This window comes from Aulonocara stuartgranti (genome assembly GCF_965226115.1).
Source record: "Aulonocara stuartgranti genome assembly, chromosome: 7".
In the NCBI taxonomy this organism is placed as follows: Eukaryota; Metazoa; Chordata; class Actinopteri; order Cichliformes; family Cichlidae; genus Aulonocara; species Aulonocara stuartgranti.
The window spans coordinates 54,364,263-54,384,080 of record NC_138945.1 but is presented as its reverse complement, the minus strand read 5'-3'; the positions used below and the strand labels follow the sequence as shown (position 1 = coordinate 54,384,080).

Genomic DNA, 19,818 nt, shown 5'->3' with positions numbered 1-19,818 from the left:
TGCTACACACGAATACCAGTGATAATCTTAAAATTCTTTATTCATAAACTTGATGCAAGTTTACAAATTACTGTACATGGTCAAAATTTCTTCAAATGGAAAAAAAAACCAAAAACAAGAAACCCAAAATGAGCCAAGAGTGTCAGACTTGTTGGTGCCAGAAAATGAATTGAGATAAATGATACACAGTCCAGTTAGAGAAGCGCCCAATTACCATTGCATGACCGTCAAACTTGAATCGTCTCAGTATCTGCTGTGACCCAAGCTTTTGCATTTTGAAGGGAGGCAGTCACACATGTGGATAAAGGGTCTGTAACAGAGGGTTTAATGTGCACCTCCTCTCTACACCTGACCACACGGGTCCCCATCATTGGTGAAAGTGTCTTGATAAAAGATATTAATAACCTCCACCCTCAGATACATCCTGTTGTCACAGGTCTGATGTAAGCAGTGTGCTGAGAACAAAAGAAATTCTGATCAGAAATTATTCACGATATGACACCTCTCTGGGGAGAAGGGGGGTGGGGGTGAAAAAAAAAAAAAAAAAAAATCAGTGAGAGCAATTACACAGACTGGTCAACATGCTCCTTGCAATCCAGCACTCGCTATGTAAATTGCTTTATTACAAAGTCATGCGACCTGTGTTTTAAAGTTCAGTTCATCAGTGGGCAAGTATGTCAAAACATTACTGAAACTGCGCACTAATTAAACCCAGAAAGTCACCCGCAGCTCAACATGGACATGTACCGATCCCCCTCCTAAGTATTGTTTGTTACCTGAGTTGCCATTCAAATGTACTTTTGCAGACAGTGTTAGCAAATAAACTGCAAAAGAGCCAACAGATTGATAGATACAACGTGTGTCCTGTAATTTGGGGAACAGCAGCACTCTGTGTGTACTACAGGATATTTCAAGGTCAAAGTTCGAATGTACAGTTTTATAATCACACTACTAAATCATCCTTTTCCACAAGCAACACTGAAACACACCTGTGCTATATTGTAATGGCAGAGGAAGCCCTACAGATAATGGACATTTAGCTCCAAGTCATGTCGAGTGACAGGGCGGCAAACTTTAAATGGGCAGGGAGGGGAACGAAAAACAAAACAAAAACAAACAAACAAAACACTACAACAAATTTATGCGAGGATGATATGACAAGTTTGCTTTAAAATTAAATTAAAAAAAAAAAAAAAAATAAAAAAAAAAATGAACAGAGGAACATCCAAAAAAAACCTTAATTTATTTCCTCAATAAAGTCCACTCCAGCAGATATGCTGGATGAAATGACTGCAATCAAATCAAACCCAGCTTTTTAGATCAGCGGCTGAATAGGGGGCTTCTGTACAACGTGCTGTTAACTTTACACACAGATGGCTTCATTGTCAGCATCCAACTAGCCATCAACCTCTACAGCTATTTAAAAAAAAAAGAAAAAAAAAAAAAAAAAAAAAAAAAGCACTTGCAGCCTTTGACATAAATAAGGCAAGAGGACCCAAGAGGGGTTAGAACTTCCAGTCTTATGTATCCTCTCACTATAAGATATACAATATGAAAATTCTGATTTATTTCATACCTATCGGCCTTATTTTCTAATTAACTGCAAGTTGACTTGTTCACAACACTGCAGCATTTTGTTTCTGCTTGACCCGATGTTCTTCACACATTATAAAAAGCAAGTGCCAAAAAAAACAAAAAAAACAAACAAAACAAAACAAAAAACAGTGAGTAGGTAATCTCAAATTTAAGATAAGCTTACAAAATATGGAATCGTATCATTTGTTGTCTAGGATACCCAAATAATTTAAAAAAAAATGCCAAATAATATTTCTAGAACAATGTTTGCATCTATGTACCAGTTAATTTCCAAAAAAGAGAAAAAAAGAAAGAAAGAAAAAAAAAGAAAGGAAAAAAAAAAAAAAAGCAGTTGTGAGGAGGTTCTGCTTCTGTATCAATCTTCCTTTAAAATTCCCACTAAATGAGGGGTAATGGACTGTGAAGCCCGCTTTGTCAAAGCAGCTGAAGAAAAAGCATTTCCCCAAATTTCAAGGGAGAAAAATTTTTTTTTGTTTGTTTTTTTTTTGTTTGTTTTCAAAAGACAAATGAGCATATTTAGAAAACAGAACTAGTGATAACCTCACATAATCCTCCTCACTAAAACACTGAGGGGGAGAAGCAAAGTGAGACCGGAATAAAGTCTTTCCTGGAGCGAGGTGACGGGAATACTTGTCAAATGAGCCACGAGATGGTTTCTGTGAGAACGATGATATATTCCCAGTAAGTCAGAGAGGGAAAATATTCCAAAGAAAGCAAGACGACTCAAAGACATGTTCCCGGTGCATAGTGGTAGAAGCTCCTTATCCATCCTCTTTAGGTGGTGTGTACCAACCTGAAGGAACAGAAAGACAAACGCAGTTATTTAAAGAAGCCTTGTTAAAGTGGAATTCATTGACAGTGCATATTGTACACGAACACACAAAAGCCTGATATAAATGCAGTTTCAAACAACTAGAACTGTAACACAGATGTGGTGAAAGAAGAGTGCACAGTTCATCCTGCATGTGGGTCATTGATGTGACCTATTTCTGTGCACCAGCGCATCATTTCTGTTAAATGAATTCGTTTATTTTATAAAACTTAGTTTGAATACATTTGTAGTGCCTTCAAATATGAATTTTTAAAAGTTATCTAAAACCTGTAAATGTCACATGGTCCAACTGTTCGTTTAAATGAACAGAAGACCATCTCTTTAAATGGTAAAATATTTAAAATAAAATATATCTAGGCTGGTACACTTTTCATGGCAGGTGGTATGACCAGTGTATGTCATAAAAAAGTGATATGTTTATACTATTGCTACCAAAAACAAAGGTCAACATTGGTGTCCAAGTAAAACCCTATTTAAACTGGTAATAGTTGTGAAAGTAAGGAGTGCAATCTCAGATCTTTCTTATCTAATAGCTTTTATTATTTAATAGTTTTACTTAAAATATTTGAGAGACTCAGCTTTTGTCATGAACTGAATAAATTGTTTTATACAGAAATTTAGGCACAAAATATGATTCAGAGACACAAATTTATAAAACATTCATATATAATTGCGTTCATGCATGAATACCAAATACTACGTCACATCGATGACCCACAAATGACTGCAGTACCCAAAAAAAGGCCATTTTAAACCAAGAGAAACAGGGTGTGTGTATATACATGCAAATGAAACGTGCACTTATAACCTTTAAGGAAGTACAGTACAAAAATGCAGTGGTATTTTAAATATGTGGAAGTATGCTTAAAGCTAATGGAAATGCCATTAGTAAAAACATAATACTCAAATTGTAATTTGTGTGAAAAAACAGTGGGACTAGTATGGATTTTGTTTGTAAAAAGGTTAATTTTTTTTTTTTTTTTTTAAACACTTGCCTATAAATTTTAATTTCCCAGTAAGAAAAGCTTGCTCATGTTTACATTTATATGAAAGTAGACTGTATACATGCATCAGTGAATGGGGACCATTAGCTAAGGATCATGATGTTCCCATTGTGTGTTTATTGAGTGTCAGTAATTCATAACTCTTTCCTTACCATTCTTTTCATGAATCTGAACCAGGGATTTGTATGACTGTTGTGCTCTGGCAAGATTGTACTGGTTCTGAAAGACAAAAGGCAACATGTCAATACGCAGAAGCAGGATGATCCATTTATTTGACTTGTTTTCATTACTGAAACAAAGTTCATTTGAAAACAAAAGCAAACATCACACCAGTTCATGATATGTGTTACCTTATTGGCTCCAAACTGCACCCTGGCTTTTCCTTTAACCAGAGTTGCATTTATCTGCATAATGACAGATTCTATGGAATAGGCACTGCTCCAGCCCTAACAAACGCAAATAGAAATGAATCAGTTCCTGTTGTTAGTCATAATTATTATTTTATTTATCCCATTTGCATACCTGTTTTGTGAGAAGTTCCATGCACAATGCTCCTCCCCCTAAAACATAACTGAAAAAAAAAAAAAAAAAAAAAAAAGATTCACAAATGTGTCATTGAGTGAGAGTATTAATCTTTTCAAAAAAAAAAAAAAAAAAAAAGTATTTTTCTTGCTCTCCAGAATTTTCTTTCTTAATTTGCTAAAATTATCAGAAGCCTTGAAAGTAAGTATAGCACAGTGATGTATGGCAATGGCGTGTGCTTTATAATTCCTTTTAAATTAAATTTTAACTGCTTCACCTCTACTGCCATAAGCATAGATACAGTGAATCTTCACAAGTCATACCATACGTATTTACAACAGGACTTCTCTAGCAGAGGATCTCCTGTTCTATGATAATAGGTTATTTCTACCCTGTACCGAGCACAATAGCACAATGCAACATAAGCCACTGTATCTTTTAAAAAATAAATAAATGAAAAAAAAATCCTAAGCCACTTAATTTCATGTAACATTTGCTTTATTGAACCACTTGACACACACTTTTTTATTTTTACTTAACTCTTTAGAGTATTATATATATATTATATCATCAAACTCCTTATTAAGCACCTGTAATTCAACTTTTGTTTTAAATTTTTTTATTTCCGACTTCCTTTGTTTTATCCTGTTTAAGTTCGGTCTTCCCATTTTCATCTTCGTAATATTAACTGCCTTCACTCACTCCACGCCATACTTGTCAATGCTCTTGTCACATCTCGTTTAGATTTTTGTAATTCTCTTCTCTGTGGTCCACCTCAAATCTCTCCATAAATTGCAGTTAGTTCAAAACAAAGCCGCTCGTATTATATTCTGAATTAGATCTACTGAACATAGAACACCTGTTCTTAAACCGCTCCGTTGGTTTCCAGTTCACCTCCGTGTCCATTTCAAGATCCTGCTTCTTACTTTCAAAGCGCTTCTTAACCTTGCTCCCCCATATTTATTTGATCCTTTCCATACGTACTCACCCCCTAGTACACCTTGCTCTTCTTCAGTTTCCCTTCTGTCTGTTCCACCTGCTCGCCTGACTTTCATGGGACTCAGACCCTTTAGTTGTTTTGCCCAGAGACTTCACAGTTCGGAGATGTGGTAGAAGTGCATTCCAAACTCTCTCTCCACTTTTAAATCGCGTCTTAAAACCCATCTATTCAAAATTTCATACCCTTCATCATGATTCCGTCATAGTCCATTTGTACCTTGTTTAGCTTTTATACTTTATTTTTCATTTACCTTATGTTTTATGGGTTTTTTGTACTAATGTAAAGTGACCTTGAGCGTCTTTAAAGGCACGATAAATAAAATGTATTATTATTATTAGTTTTTTTTAAGTTATTTCTTTAAACACCACCTATAAAATGGCTTAAACAATCTTAAGGCTGCAATACAGCAGGAATTTACATATTTGTTTAGTCTAAACAGTGGGGTGTTATTTTTTAATAACAGAAGAAACCATTTGAAGTTGTCAAGCAAATCATAAAGCATATTCTGGGCAGTAACATTCATAAGATGCATATGATGTATGTAATTTGGGCTGGGAACACTACTGCACACTCACCCTCCAGAGAGCACAGGCGAGACAACCCGTACAAAAGGTGGGTCAAAGGGAAAATTATCCTGTTGTAGAGAAGAAGAAAAACTGCCTTAAGACAGCCCTATACTACAAAAAAAATAAAATAAATCTGTTGACAATTACTTCCATAGGACTCACTTTATAAGAGAAATTGAGCAAAATGTAATCCACTCCTTCCTTTTCTTTTAAGACCTGCAAGTCACTATGTAATGGACTATCTGGGTCTACCCTGTAACAAACAGCAACAGAAAAGGTCAAATAAAAGCATAATTTTCAAAGTTGGAAATATAAATAGAATAAAAATACACTCAGAATAAGAACTTACGTCCTTAACTTCACATGCCATTCATAAAGGCTGTCATTGACTAGTTCGACTGAATAAATACCTGTGAAATGAGTCACAAACGCACAAAGAGCTTCACTTAAAGCTTCTGGAAAAAAAAAACATTAAATACAATGCAAGCCACAAGCATTGAGTAATGGTTCCTTGTATTCACCTGTCTTGTAACTCTGTGACCTATAGATCTCCCTGAGTTCCTTCATTAGGCGGTCTGAGGCTTGCACTGAGCCAGAGACTGCACCCTGCAACATAAAACAACTGACGGTTAAACAACTGGACAAACAGGAAGCATACCAGAGGTTTTCAGATTTTGCACAATTTTCTTGGACTGCTGCATTTTTGCACTGAGTGTTGGAGGTTGCTGTTAAACTGGTAGGTTGCATGAGAATGTACAACTTCTTCCCTTTATAATTGACAGACTCATTGAGTCTGTCAATTATACCGCGCCGAAAAAAATAAACAAATCATAATTAAAATTATTTTCTAGTAGAAATTCATACAAAAGACTAATTATCTCATCGTGATTGTGCATTCATAATCTCCAAAAGCCAAAAATATTAACTGAGATTAAGGTTTGATTAAAAATGTGACAGATGGAAATCTTACATTCAAGTGATCTTGTCTCTGATTTTTACGGATTTTCTCCAAGATAGCCAGATTTTCTTTTTCTATCCCTTCATCTTCTGACTTTTTTCCATCCACCGGCTCCTCTTCTTTCATTTCGTAATGGTCCAGGTCTTGGTCCAGATCAATATCCTGCTGGCAGAACACATACATTTGTTCAGAAAAGAGAAAAAAAACCCCCAAAGATATTAAACAAATTGACGATCAATCAATGGATCATATTTGGATACCTCTCCCATTTCGTCTTCTTCTTCCTCTTCAGATGTCACGTCACCTGATAACCCGTGCTGTGAAAGGTTGGAAATTGAAAAACAGTGAGTAGCTAAGGTCAACGAAAGACTCTTGAGCTTTACTCTTATTTACTGAGCTTACTTTTCTGTCTTGGGTGATCGGGCCAGCTGGTAGAGGCTGGTCCAGCATTTCTACATCTGGATGTTGTGGCAGGTTGTAAAGACGACAGAGATCACAAATAAGGCGCTTCAACTGCTGTAGAAGCTATAAGAAACATCGAGAAGATCAACTGTCAATAATAATATTAAATTACATTTTCCTAATGTAGCAAAGCATCCTATGTGGAGCAAGAGCCATATTAACCATCTTACCAATGTGCTGCCTTTCCTCACATCTTCTAGGCGCTCCAACACTTCAGCCAGACTGGGATCATCAGAGTCGACAAACCATATTGGTGGCGTTGAGGGATAGGATTCCTGCAACAGCAGCAATAAGAATCATGCTCAAGTGCTGATGGCTTTACAGTCAACAGAATGCACTTGAATTGTACAGAGAAAACCACTGCTTTTAAGAAACAAAAATGTCACCCTGGGTTAAAAATCTGATTAACATAAAGGGTAATAAAGTTCGTTTCAGAGTTACAAGTGACTTCAAACCAAAAGCCTTAGCCCACACAGCCACCCACTGCACAAAATTAGCCTCCTACAAGCTGAAGAGCGAAAGCAACTCGAGCACGAGAGAGAAGTGGTTAAGTGCTCCTTTGACATTTCAATTAGGTCTTAATACAGCTTTTGAAGTCATGAGTAAAAATCCAGTTTTCAACTGCTGTGCCTAGCAGCAAACGTATTCAAACAAGCATTTAGACACATATGGTAGTACTATGTAAAGTTTGTAAAGCCCAAGAGAAGAAAATACTGCACACAGAAGAAGAGAGAACCGTGTATATATTAATAAGAGATGTTTTATTTTTGATTAGGTTTTTCAGAAAGTTAAGAAAGATGTTGAGAGAAAACATGCTGTATAAAATATGCAGTAATGACTGTGCAGTATTCATGTTAAAATGACTGCACTGAAGTCTGAGAAAACTTCCCTACTTTTCAACTGATTCAAGATCCCAATTTAAAAAAAAAAAAAAAAAAAGTTTGTCTCGATTGGTAGTTTTAGTTAAAGTTCAAGACCAATTTTTCTTCTCGTTTTAAAGGTTAATAAATCTGCTGGTTTTCCAGAGTCTGAGTAATCATGCTGATTAACTGAGTCAGAAACATCCCTCAATCATAATGCCTGCTTTCAAACAACAAAGATGGTGATGACCAAAAAGCCAAACTCGTGTTTAAAATAGGATCTGACTGAGTGCCTGATACATGCATGCGCCACAGATGAAAAATATTATAGTATTTACAACCTCCAATCAAACCTGGCATAAGATCTCTCATCCACTGTGGGGAGGAGTTAAACACACGGTGCCACAATGTAAACTACACTGTGTAAACTGGGCATCTAATTGTAACCATGACTTGGATGCTGACGTGAATGCTCTTTACAAGTCAGAAACTGGTGAACTGGTAATTACGATGCCTTTATTATCAGCACAGTGCAGTGTTAGTGTAACTCAATAATATGTGCCTTTCAACTTCTTACTAATCTCCATACTAGAGTTCAGCTGATAAACTGATCTTTTACACAAAATGTCATCAATTTCCGAGTTCCTGCTTCTATTTTACGCCTTCGATAACTAAGTGTCATGAGATTTGGGCTGTTGTTACACATTTTAACATTTATTCTTCTGTCTAACTGAACTCTGACTCTCATTCAAGAAAAATGCTGTAAAGTTTATTTTATACTTGCACACAGTGGCCCCCTTTTTGAAAGCTGGAGTGTGTGGTACATAATGGGCGAGCTAGAGGGTCAGTCTCTGCAGGTATTTAAACAATTTATCAAGGACAGAGTACAATGGCAAGGAATTTTTGGAAAAAGACTGCTGAAACAAGTGGAAAATAAAAGACTTTTTGCAGAGAAGTCTAGAAAAAACACCTTTGTGTTTGTAAGACACTTCCTACTTCCTATAAATCATTGCCTACAACTCCAACAGTCAAGTGTACCCGTATGTGTGACTGTCTAGGATAAAGCCATCTATAATTTCATCCATCTAATTTCAAGCTTATCTAAGGTCAGGTCACAGAAGCTGTAACCCTTAACATTATATTTCAAACATCTTTTTACTCCAGTTACTCCTTGAGGACACCCACTCCATCCCAGTACCCAGGGATAAATAACCTGAGTGTTCTGGTTTTGACCCAGGGTCTCCTCCTAGTTGCCAGTGCCCAGAAAACCTCCAAAGGTAGGTGTTAAGGAGGTATTCTGGCCAGATAACAGAACCATCTCAGTTAGCTCCTTTAAAAGTGAAGCAAGAGGGACTCTACTCTGTGCTCCCACTGGATATCTGACTGTCTTACCCAGTCTATAACACTGAGCTCAGCCACCATATGATGGAAACCGATCAACCCCTTTTATTTGTGACCTTGTTCTCCCAGTCGCAACCCAAAACTCATGACAACAGGAGAGGGCTGGAACTACAGACAGTACAAAAGATGATCCAGGCATCTGATTTGGGTCTGAAAAGTGAAGTCTATTTGTCTAAATCTGTTACGTTCACATGACGGCTCTACGTGTACATGGTAAATAATGTGCACTTGTCTTTAAATAATACCAGCGAGAATAACAGCATCAGTGGGTGCTCTCCTATGTTTCACGAGACAGAACATTTGGTTTATGCTTTGACCCGTCTTCCTCCCTTCATACCAACCATTTGTGGAAGATGGCCACCCCTCCCTGAACCTGGTTCAGCTGGAGGTTTCTTCCTGTTAAAACAAACTTTTTCCTTCCCACTGTCGCCAAACACTTTCTCATAGGAAGTCATACGTTGGGTTTCTCGGTGTATGTATTATTGTAGGGTCTACCTTAAAATATACAGTCCCTTGAGGTGACTGTTGTCGTGATTTGAATTAAATGTCTCTTTGCTTTTCTAATCCTTGGAAGACTTGGTTTAAATATCTTTTAAGTATCAGCCGTGCCAGTTTTTCCAACTATTTTAATCAGATATTTTGTGGCTGTCTGCCAACTTAGATGCTAGCATAACACTGTGAATGTGCTGCTTACGTAGCCTTAAGCTTTATTTGTGCTCACCACATTGGTAGCCGTGTGCACCTACTGTGATGTCATTGCAGTACATCAGACTAGAAATCTTCTCCTGATTGATGGAGGTCACCACTCAGACAAAACCTCTGCATCAATGCTTGCATAGAAGGAGGATGCAAAGGAAACAGTTTTATGTTATTTTCCTTCAAAGTCTCATCTTTCTGAAGCAAACTTAAGTGGTGAAAACTGGGCCCTAGACTGCAGTCTAAAGGGGCAATTATAATTTGTATTGTCACCGTTGCAAACAGTGGTGCCTCAAGCCATGCTTGGTCATTTAGGCTGCTTGTACATCTACATTGGTGGCAAAGCTGGTAGACATGAATGTATGGCTGTGACAACTTGCACCACCTTTTCAATGATATAGCAGTATAGGAGCTCAGTGATTCACAAATTATAGAGAGGGAGATGCCTCCAGTTTTGATTTCTTCTACTCCTAAACCAGCACTAATGTGGAGGTTTCTGTCTGAGCAGAGAAGAATGCAGTTCAGGAGAAGAATGAAGCACTGGTCTAAATGCTGACCAGTTTGTAGTGACATTACTGTTTGTGCACAACATGATCAATGCAGTAAACCTAATGGGCTTTGGCATAATCCTAGCTATGTAAAAATAAATAAATTTAAAAAAAAAAAAATCACTCTGTAGCTCTGATGTCTTCGTGGCAATCTGCTTCAAATCATACCCAATGATATCCAACATGACCATGTTCACAGCATGGGGCCACATTTAACTCACAGCTACCCCTCTGAACAGGAAGAATGCAATATACCTGAGTGTAATCTAGTTTTCCTTTAGCATGAGCTGACTCAAAAGGACACAGACAGTGAGGTTTAATCTCAATATGGCAGGGTATTCGGAACGTTTCAACAAGCACTCGCGCGTCCTCAAAATGCGCATAAGTGTAACTCTGTGTGTGCATGCTTTTGCTGAGAGGAGGAGGATGTGGTCAGGTTGTCAGGAAGATTCATCATCTGCTTACCTGAACCAAGCAAAACAAGTGCCAAGCGAAAAGAAAGAACCTCAGTTGTTAATAGATTACACCTACCTTCATCCACATTTTGTGATGGCTGGGAATGTCTGCTTTGCGCAAGTTTGAATTTGATTTTAATCGCTAATGTATTGGAGCGGGCTGTGAAACGCGTATAAATACTAGGCCCCTGTTTCGTTTCTTTTTGGTGGTGGGGGGGGCTGCGTTACTAAAAAATATACAGTTCCGCTGACGTTAACAGCTGGTCAAAAAAGCAATATTGTCACGTACATTTCACATGTACATTGCGTCGCTTTCGTCAGGTTTTAGTGTCGAGATAAAGAAGACACTAACGTAACCGCTTTAATGTATGCCAGTAAGTTCGTCAGAGGGATCAGTCTACTTACTGAAAAAGGCAGAAAGGACGACCGAACAGCATTCCATTAAACCGCTTCTATTTCACGTCAATTAAAGCCATGTACGGGACCTCGACGCTATGTCTGTTTAAAAAACACACGTACACAGTAATATACTGCTTGAAAGCAGCTGGGGTGTAGTGAAAGCCCTCGTATGACCGAACTAAATTAAGTTTAAATTGAACTAGATATAGGCCATAAGTGATAAAGTTAGCCGTTGTACTACTTTCAACAGTAACGCAGTTAATTTGGCAAACAAAAACAAGCTAGCATTAATGTTAGTTTCAGTTAACAAGCTAGCAAAAGCAACCGCAGCGTCGTTACTAATCGACGTTTTATTGTATAATTTTTCAAAGTGAACATAACACTGTACGTGTGTCGTCCACTTTAATCCACGGGGTTACTCGGATTTTAATGGCCTGACACAGTTTATAAATGAAAGCGAAGACTTTATTCGTAGTTAATTTGTAAACACGGTGCCTTCCGCGGACCGATTTGGTTTCAGTCGATAGTCAGACGCTGGGTTAGCTTGTGCGCAGAGCTGGCCTGGACTCACCGTGATGTTGCAGTGAATGATCAGCAGCTTCTCCCCTGTTACGTTGAATTGGCAACTGAGTTCATCGGGTTTCCAGTCTATTATTCTGAATCGTTCGTGGTTTGGGTCAAAGATTGACTCCAAAAACTTCAGTTCGGCCTTCAGCCCCGAAACCGACATCTTCTACTCATCTCAAACCACCAGGCCGCTGGCAGAGGGGAAGTCGGGGCGGAATGCGACCGCGCAGTCGAATCGGCTGTACGGATCTCGCATATTAGCGTGAGAACAACAACAAAGGGCTGGAGAGTTAGCTTTATATAAACCTGTGTAGCGCACATAGACTCTTAGCAGCGTTTTGACAGCTGTGACACCACATACGTACATAAATATATTTACATTATTTTATATTTATTTTCGCACCACTACAGATGGAGTCATAGTTGTGACTTTTGCTTAAACGAACCATTTAACAGCATGAAAAGGTTCAGTGTTATACAAGATAATTAGTGCCCCCCATCCCCTTGTTTTTTTTTTGTTTTGTTTTGTTTTGTTGTTGTTGTTTTTGTTTTTAAAAAAAGAGTATTTCCTATATGCTGTTAAACAAAGCAAAGAATCTTAAACACGGACAACCTAGTTTTATTTTGGATGGTTACTACTTCACACATAGAAATAAAATTATTTAGGAAAAAACGAAACTACCATGGTCAAAATTATTAGCTTCCCTATTGCCAACAGTCAGTTGTGTATCCTTTTTGCTGGATAACAGCCTAGAGTCAGTTGTTGTAGTTTTCACCAAGTCCCACAAGCAAATCTTGAGCAATCAATTCTTTTTTGGCAAATCTCTCAAGCTCCTTCAGATGTGATGGTCTTCTGTCTGGCAGGGACTCTGGTCTTCAGTTCACCCCACAGATTTTCAGTGGGATACAATTCAGGGCTTTGTGTGGGCCAGTCAGCAACGTTCACTTTGGTCTTCTGTAGGTAGTTCTTCACCAGGAGCGACCTATGCTCAAGGTCGTTGTTGTGTTGGAAGGTAAAGTGATGACACAGACACAATTTTCCTGTTTGAGGTTTTTTAAAATAAAAATCTTCACACACCATTCTTTCTTAATTATTGCTTCTGCTTTGATAAGATTTCCAGTTCTTGATGCACTGAAGTCTCCCCATAGTATAATACTCCCACCACCGTGTTTACCCTGGGGATGATGTTCTTTGGGTTGTAGGCCTCTCACTTTATTCTGTAAACATAAGCAACATCTCTTTGGCCAAAGAGCTCTAGTTTTAGGCACACTGCCAGTATAATCTTTCTCCAGGTTGTCCTGGGAATACTCCAGTCTAGCATGAAGGTGTCTGTTTTGCAAAAGCAGAGTTTTTCTTGGTCTGAAACCTTGGGGTCTATTCCTGAGCATTGATTTAGTTATTTTCTTCTTTAAGACTACAATTGTCTTCCTTCTCATATCCCAACTAGTGGCAGCAGATGGCTGCCCCTCCCTGAGCCTGGTACTGCTGGAGGTTTCTTCCTGTTAAAAGGGAGTTTTTCCTTCCCACTATCGCCAAAGTGCTTGCTCACAGGGGATCGTTTGACTGTTGGGTTTTTCTGTGTATGTATTATTGTAGGGTCTACTTTACAATATAAAGCACCTTGAGGTGACTGATGTTCTGATTTGGTGCTGTATAAATAAAATTGAATTGAACTGAATTACAATTGCAGGCTCAGCTAAAGTATTTACTAGAATCTTAGCAGTTGGTTTGGGGCCTTTAGACACATGTTTCACCAGTTTTACTTTCGTTTATCTAAATTTATCTAAATCTTTCAAGTTTTGAGCATCACAAAGTTAAAACACATCATCGTACAGCAGTGGTTTGTACCATGGCTAAATAAAACGGTCAGTTTCTCAGGAGAATAATAATATTGACCCTGGTCAATTTTGTTTTTCTGAATTAATACTGTTATTGTGTTCAAACAGAAATAATTTGTGCAGTCTAATGAAAAATAGTATGTTCAGGAAGTGCTATGTTGACAGTCTCTTGCGCTATTAAAAAAAGCACAGGCCAATTTCGACAAAAACTTTAAATTTCATGGGGGGTAATAATTTTGTCCTGATATGCATATACATGTATTGATACTATTTATCAATCAGATGTATAATTAGTCAGTGTATAATACCAGTCAGACATGTAGCTACATCAGCTGTTTGGGAATTGTGAATGTTTGTGGCACAACAGCACATATTAACTGTCACGCAAAGCAAAACTGTGAATCATGAAAAGACCACAAACTAATTGACATACTCAAGCCTGTGGTCTTATGAGTGTTGCCTGGCTTCTACAAGATAAGATAATATAAGAGAAAAGACGACTACATAGTTTAATGTAGAATAGTTAAATAAAATAACAACAATATGACAAAACAAAGTATAGAAATGCACAAAAGCCAATACTTAAAACGTATTGTCAAATGAAGTGGTAAAGATTTTCTGTATCTGTCCTGTGTCAAACAGAGTAAAAGAACCGATTAACAAATTTTGAGCCTATAGTCACTGTGTCAACAGTTTGGCCCATATATTTTTATTTCTTTTGTTTTTGTCGTTATTTATTCCCTCCTTTATTTCCTAAAAAACATGTAAATCTTCAGTGAAAGTAAATATATTTTAGTAAAGTCTTCTAGGTCTTGAATATCATCACACTGTCTTTAAACATGTAGCTAGTGTAACTTATGTGACACCGTTGATAAACCACTACTTATTGTAAATGTTATCTCATTGGCTGATAAGCTGATATCATTTAATATAGCCAATGCTGGATGATAACAATGTTTGGTGTTAATGAAAATAACAATGGTGCACTAGAGGGGCATCAGTGAGACAAATGACAAGACGTGAATGGTTTTACAGGTGGAGGCCAGTGACATTTTTTCCTCCTCATATTTCTAGACTGTTTTTTCACTACTTTTGCATTTAACTATAGGGTCAGGGTCACTACTGGTAGCACAAGGCGATACCTGGACCCTACAGAGGTTTCACAGGTAGTCCCACTCCTCCAGTATGGCATATGTGCCACTGGAGTTTGTTCTGTCTTCCAGCAAAGTCTCAAGAGCATGGAGGAGATTCCGGGAGACAAGCAGTTACACTTGGAGAGCTGGGCACAGCTGTGGAAGGTCCGTAACCCATCAGCCACCAAGGACAGGATAAGGACTGCCAGAGCCCTACAAAATGACTTCCAGCAGCAGGACACTGGTGTGAGTGTCTCTGACCAAGCAATCAGACAGTGACTTCACAAGGGCCTGGCATCCTCAAGTGGGACTGTGCTCACGGCTCAGCACTGTGGAACCAGATTGGAATTTGTCATAGAATTACAGGTCCAGCATTGGCACCCTGCGCTTTTCACAGATGAGAGCAAGTTCACCCTGTGCATATGTGACAGACGCATGTGAAAAAGAATGTTTTGCTGCCTTTAACATTGTTACATTGAAGGCATATAATAACGTAGGGAGGGACAGACCTCTACAGGCTAGCCAACTGTGCTATGGCTGCCATTCACTACTATGCTGGTGGAGTGGGTGCTGGGTTCCTCCTGATGCACAACAATGCTTGGCCTCATGTGGTGAGAGTCTGCAGGCATTTCCTGGAGGAATAAGAAACTGAACCATAGACCGGACCCTACGTTAAAACCTATAGAGCACCTCTGGGACCTTACATTTTGGTCCACCGAGTTGCACGTCAGCCTGTGCAGGATCTAAGTGCTTCCCTGGTCTAGATATGGAAAGAGATCACCCAGGACATCATGTCTTCTCATTAGGAGTGTGCACCAATGATGTCAGACATTCATAGTCAGAATCTATACAAACTACTGATTATCGTTCTGAGTTGCTATAGTGACATGTTAGCATTTCCAGTGAGATGCTCTGCAGCCACTTACAGTTGCTGCTTGTTTATGGGTGTTTCTGCATTCAGTCTTGTATTTAGTAGTGGAAAAACACCCGATTTAAGCTCAAGAGCTTTGATCGGGTGACTGACGTGGTCACTGGAGAATATCCCATTTCTTTGCCTTTGGGAAACTCTTGCAGTTTGCTTTGGGTCATCACCATTATCACTACGAAGCACTGTCCAGTTTGGAGCATTTGGCTATTTTCATTCTGTCATAATGCCGTGTGTGAGCCAGGAAGGATCAGGACCTAAAATACAGAACTCAGAAGTAGGACTAAGTTATAAGTGCATATAAACCAAGTTATTCCATTGATATGAGTTACAGCTGCTTTTTAAACATTCAGAACTTTTACTTCTATACATCTATAAACCATCTCAACATAATATGACTGCATTAATAAGCACATTTCTAACTGATCTCATAGAGATAATCGTTTCTGGTAATTTTAGGCTGTGGAAACACTTTTTTGCATGCACCCATGCAGTTTAATGCTCTGGCCTAGGTAAACAATCAAGCAGTACAGAGTAATGCACTGATTGGACACTAGATGGCAGAAAACATGCATCTGTTCTGTTTACAAGCTAACATGAACTCTGGCAGTAGTAGTTCAAAGCCCAGTACACACACCTTGTATAACACAAATCAGTACACCGTGTAAAAGGTGGATTTAACACAGCACCAAACATTGCATAACCGTGATAGCGAACTTGAACCTGGGGTTCACGGCTCGAAGCATTTGGGTAAGTATTACTATAGCTTAAAATGTAAATATGTTTGGAGAAACATCCCGCACTTTGTGATAAAACACTTTATGATAAAAATGTGAGTCTAACTATTTTAATTTTGGATGATTAAACGTCTATAATTAGATATTATGGAGTGGTACGCCTAGATTGTGATCTTAAAGGCAGATTTAGCTAGCTTTGTTGGATTTGATTTTATTAAACAGTGTGGTCTTTCGCAAGCAAACTGCAGTTGGAGTTGTATTATATATAGGCTGTGGACCAAAATGACGCAGAGCCGGTTTTTCATTAGAACTTAATTCAATTATTACAGTTTAAATTTCTAGAATGTTTTCAATTTTTCCCTCGTGTGGCTATGAAGAGTGAGGCTGGTGCAAGATTTTATTTGTGAAATTGAGCGTGGGTGTGGATAATTACAATTATACTGTTTGATTTGAGTTTTGTGTCTGGATCCCTTTCTTTATTTTTTTAAATCTCTGAGAATTATGAAGACCCAGGCTGGTATAAAAGTTTTTTTTTTATTTTTCACTGTAAGGGAGTGGGAATGTGGACTAGCAGTCCAGCGCTGGTTGTGTGGCACATCCCCGCATGGAAGCTGTGGGTCCAGCTGTGGGGAATGACCAGTTAATGCCCAGGTGCACGTGTGAGCTGCACATCCCCAAAGCACAGAGTTTCCCAAACCCTGGCTTGGTCCATAACATGGACATATGTGTCCAGCTTCTCACAGAACACAAAGACTATCAGCAAATATATTCAAAGTATCCAAAGTTAAAATGCCTACATAAAAATTATTTTAATGTCTAATGTTATAATACTGTTAGTACTGATGCAGTGAGGTATAAGAAGCCCTGTTTTATGAGTTTAAACTGAGCTGCTTTTTAAAAACTGCTTTAAATACAACAAAATATCTTAATCCATAGATTTCTAAGGTTTGGGTGCTCCAACAATAAATAAAAAAGCAAAAACAAAAAAAGACAATACACATATGTTTATTTTTGCCATATTTGCCATGTTTCTTTAGTCTTTTAGAGGACGTTTGAGTTTTATGAAGTACTAAATAATTTGAACTCTTCTGATCTACATAAATTATTTCAGTGAATCCCTGTGAGAAGATTAGTAGAGGAATCCCCACACAGCTCTTAAACATCAGAAACACGACAGGGAGCCCCAATAGGGCACAGCATGCTTCTATAATCTCTGATAGGTAAAAAGAAACTTTGGGTTTCAAATATTGCAATGAAGTAAACACTATTTGTCTCTTTATTGCAGTGGAGTAGACATATATAGTCAAGATATCAAGTGGAAATATCAAATTATACAAAAATGATCAGGCAGTACTGTGTTACCGACTTGTTTTTGTGTATTTTTAAGGTATCTGAGGGACGTCATGAAGATGCTTTATTTACCTTTGATCCTCTTTACGCTACTCTCATTCCAACCACCCGGTTCATTTGGGGGCAAAATTCTGGTGTTCCCACTGGATGGAAGCCATTGGATAAACATGAAAGTGCTCATAGAGGAACTGCATGCCAAAGGTCATGAGATCACTGTCATTCGGCCATCTGATAGCTGGTACATCAGTGAGAAATCTCCACTCTATACCTCTGTCACACTTCCCTACTCTAGTGGATTTGAGGAAAACTTTGAAACATATTTGTTTCAACAGCTGGAAATCCGGCTTCAGGGAAAACCTACGTCCTCTTGGTCCCACATCTGGACTCAAATTCAGATCCGGAATGTGGTTGTAGAACAGTTCACTCAGTTTCACAAAGGGATGAGAGAAACAATCGTTCAGATGTTTGAAGACAAAGAGCTGATGCAGTCTTTACATGCTGCTAAATACGATGTGCTTTTGACTGACCCTGGCATCGGTTGCGGGGCCATGCTGGCACGCCGACTTCAGCTTCCTCTGGTTTTCAATGTAAGATGGACCATTCAAGGCGAGGCTCACTTCCTTATTGCTCCCTCACCTCTGGCATACATTCCTTTTACTGGAACAGAGTTAACAGATAAGATGACCTTCTCTGAGAGAATAAAGAATATGTTGAGTTACATTATTGGCATGTACACATTGTTTCACATGGCAGAAACAAACTACAAACCGGTTGTTATGAAGTACTTTGGGCCTGATGTGGATTACTCAACGTTTTTCCTGGACGCTGATATATGGCTTATGAGAAATGATTTTGTCTTTGAATTCCCACGTCCAACATTGCCAAATATTGTCTACATGGGTGGATTTCAATGTAAACCCTCAAAAGCGCTTCCTGATGACCTGGAGACATTTGTCCAGAGCTCTGGAGACCACGGAGTCATTGTGATGACCCTCGGGACTTTAGTTGCAAAGCTTCCTCAACATGTTACTGAGGAAATTGCTGCAGCCTTTGCCCGACTTCCTCAGAAGGTTATATGGAGGTATATTGGACAAAGGCCAACCAACCTGGGAAACAACACGTTACTAGTTAACTGGCTGCCACAAAATGATCTCTTAGGACATCCCAAAACTAGAGTGTTTGTGACCCATGGAGGCACCAATGGAGTTCAGGAAGCAATTTACCACGGGGTGCCTATAGTTGGACTGCCCTTATTCTTTGATCAGCCCGATAATCTCTTCAGGATCAAAGCAAAAGGAGGAGCTGTGATTGTGGATATCGCTATGCTCAAAAGAGATAGCTTTGCAGAGGCACTGATGACAGCTCTTTACAATTCCACTTACAGGGAAAACATGCAGATGCTCTCCAGGCTGCACAGAGATCAGCCTATGAAACCTCTGGATCAGGCAGTGTTTTGGATAGAATATGTTATAAGACATAAAGGGACCCGTCATCTGCAGACACAGTCGTACAAAATGTCGTGGTTTGTGTACAAGTCTCTTGATGTCATTGCTTTTTTGTTGACCGTCGTTTTGCTTATGATGCTCATTTGTGTGTCATGTCTAAGGCTAGTGTGGAGAATGATCTTTTCTGGAAAAAAAGTTAAACGTGAATGATCAGAAAAACAAAAGCGATCCAATCTGAAAAACGTTCTCTGCACCAGCCATGTGCTAATTACCTGAAAGCATTTTACTTTGCCATATTTATCTTGAGAAAATCAAGAGCATAACCCTGAATGTTTCTGATTTCAGTCGAGGTTTTTATTTGTGAAGCTATGATATCTGGTGGTGAAGAATCATTAAAAAAAAAAAAAAATCAACCAATCCACACATGGATCAACTCTAGAAGCGAATCACTTTAAAGCTGGGCAAGCCCCACCTTGTTTTTCACCAAATTGTTTTTTGAAAAGTGCTTTGTGAATAAAGATGA

At 38.5% G+C, this 19,818-nt stretch overlaps 2 protein-coding genes across 3 annotated transcripts; one reads left to right on the top strand and one right to left on the bottom strand.

Annotated features, from left to right (window-relative positions):
- Window positions 1-22: 22 nt before the first annotated feature.
- LOC309709666 (ubiquitin-conjugating enzyme E2 Q2-like) lies at window positions 23-12,178 on the bottom strand. Of its 2 annotated transcripts, none has more exons than XM_082538414.1 (13): window positions 11,871-12,178; window positions 7,111-7,215; window positions 6,881-7,003; window positions 6,739-6,795; window positions 6,491-6,643; window positions 6,042-6,126; window positions 5,870-5,930; window positions 5,683-5,773; window positions 5,530-5,588; window positions 3,955-4,003; window positions 3,783-3,878; window positions 3,585-3,651; window positions 23-2,389 (listed from the first exon to the last, which is right to left on the bottom strand). In XM_082538414.1, exons 1-13 carry the CDS (start codon window positions 12,027-12,029, stop codon window positions 2,358-2,360), a joined length of 1,137 nt encoding a protein of 378 aa, XP_082394540.1. In that variant the 5' UTR covers window positions 12,030-12,178; the 3' UTR covers window positions 23-2,357. The 2 variants fall into 2 exon arrangements, with proteins under 2 accessions (XP_082394540.1, XP_082394541.1); XM_082538415.1 differs by having other exon boundaries at window positions 6,491-6,640; window positions 11,871-12,177.
- A 4,227-nt stretch (window positions 12,179-16,405) lies between these two features.
- Window positions 16,406-19,818, top strand: LOC309710947 (UDP-glucuronosyltransferase 2C1-like). The gene is made up of 2 exons (XM_082540838.1): window positions 16,406-16,513; window positions 17,888-19,818. Exon 2 carries the CDS (start codon window positions 17,904-17,906, stop codon window positions 19,503-19,505), a length of 1,602 nt encoding a protein of 533 aa, XP_082396964.1. The 5' UTR covers window positions 16,406-16,513; window positions 17,888-17,903; the 3' UTR covers window positions 19,506-19,818.

Coding starts and splice junctions, on each gene's coding strand:
- LOC309709666 (XM_082538414.1), bottom strand. CDS start 12,029: ATGTCGGTTTCGGGGCTGAAGGCCGAACTGAAGTTTTTGGAGTCAATC. Junction 6,796..6,880: donor CGATCACCCAAGACAGAAAA/GTAAGCTCAGTA, acceptor AACCTTTCACAG/CACGGGTTATCAGGTGACGT. Junction 3,652..3,782: donor TGCAGTTTGGAGCCAATAAG/GTAACACATATC, acceptor TTTGTCTTTCAG/AACCAGTACAATCTTGCCAG.
- LOC309710947 (XM_082540838.1), top strand. CDS start 17,904: ATGAAGATGCTTTATTTACCTTTGATCCTCTTTACGCTACTCTCATTC.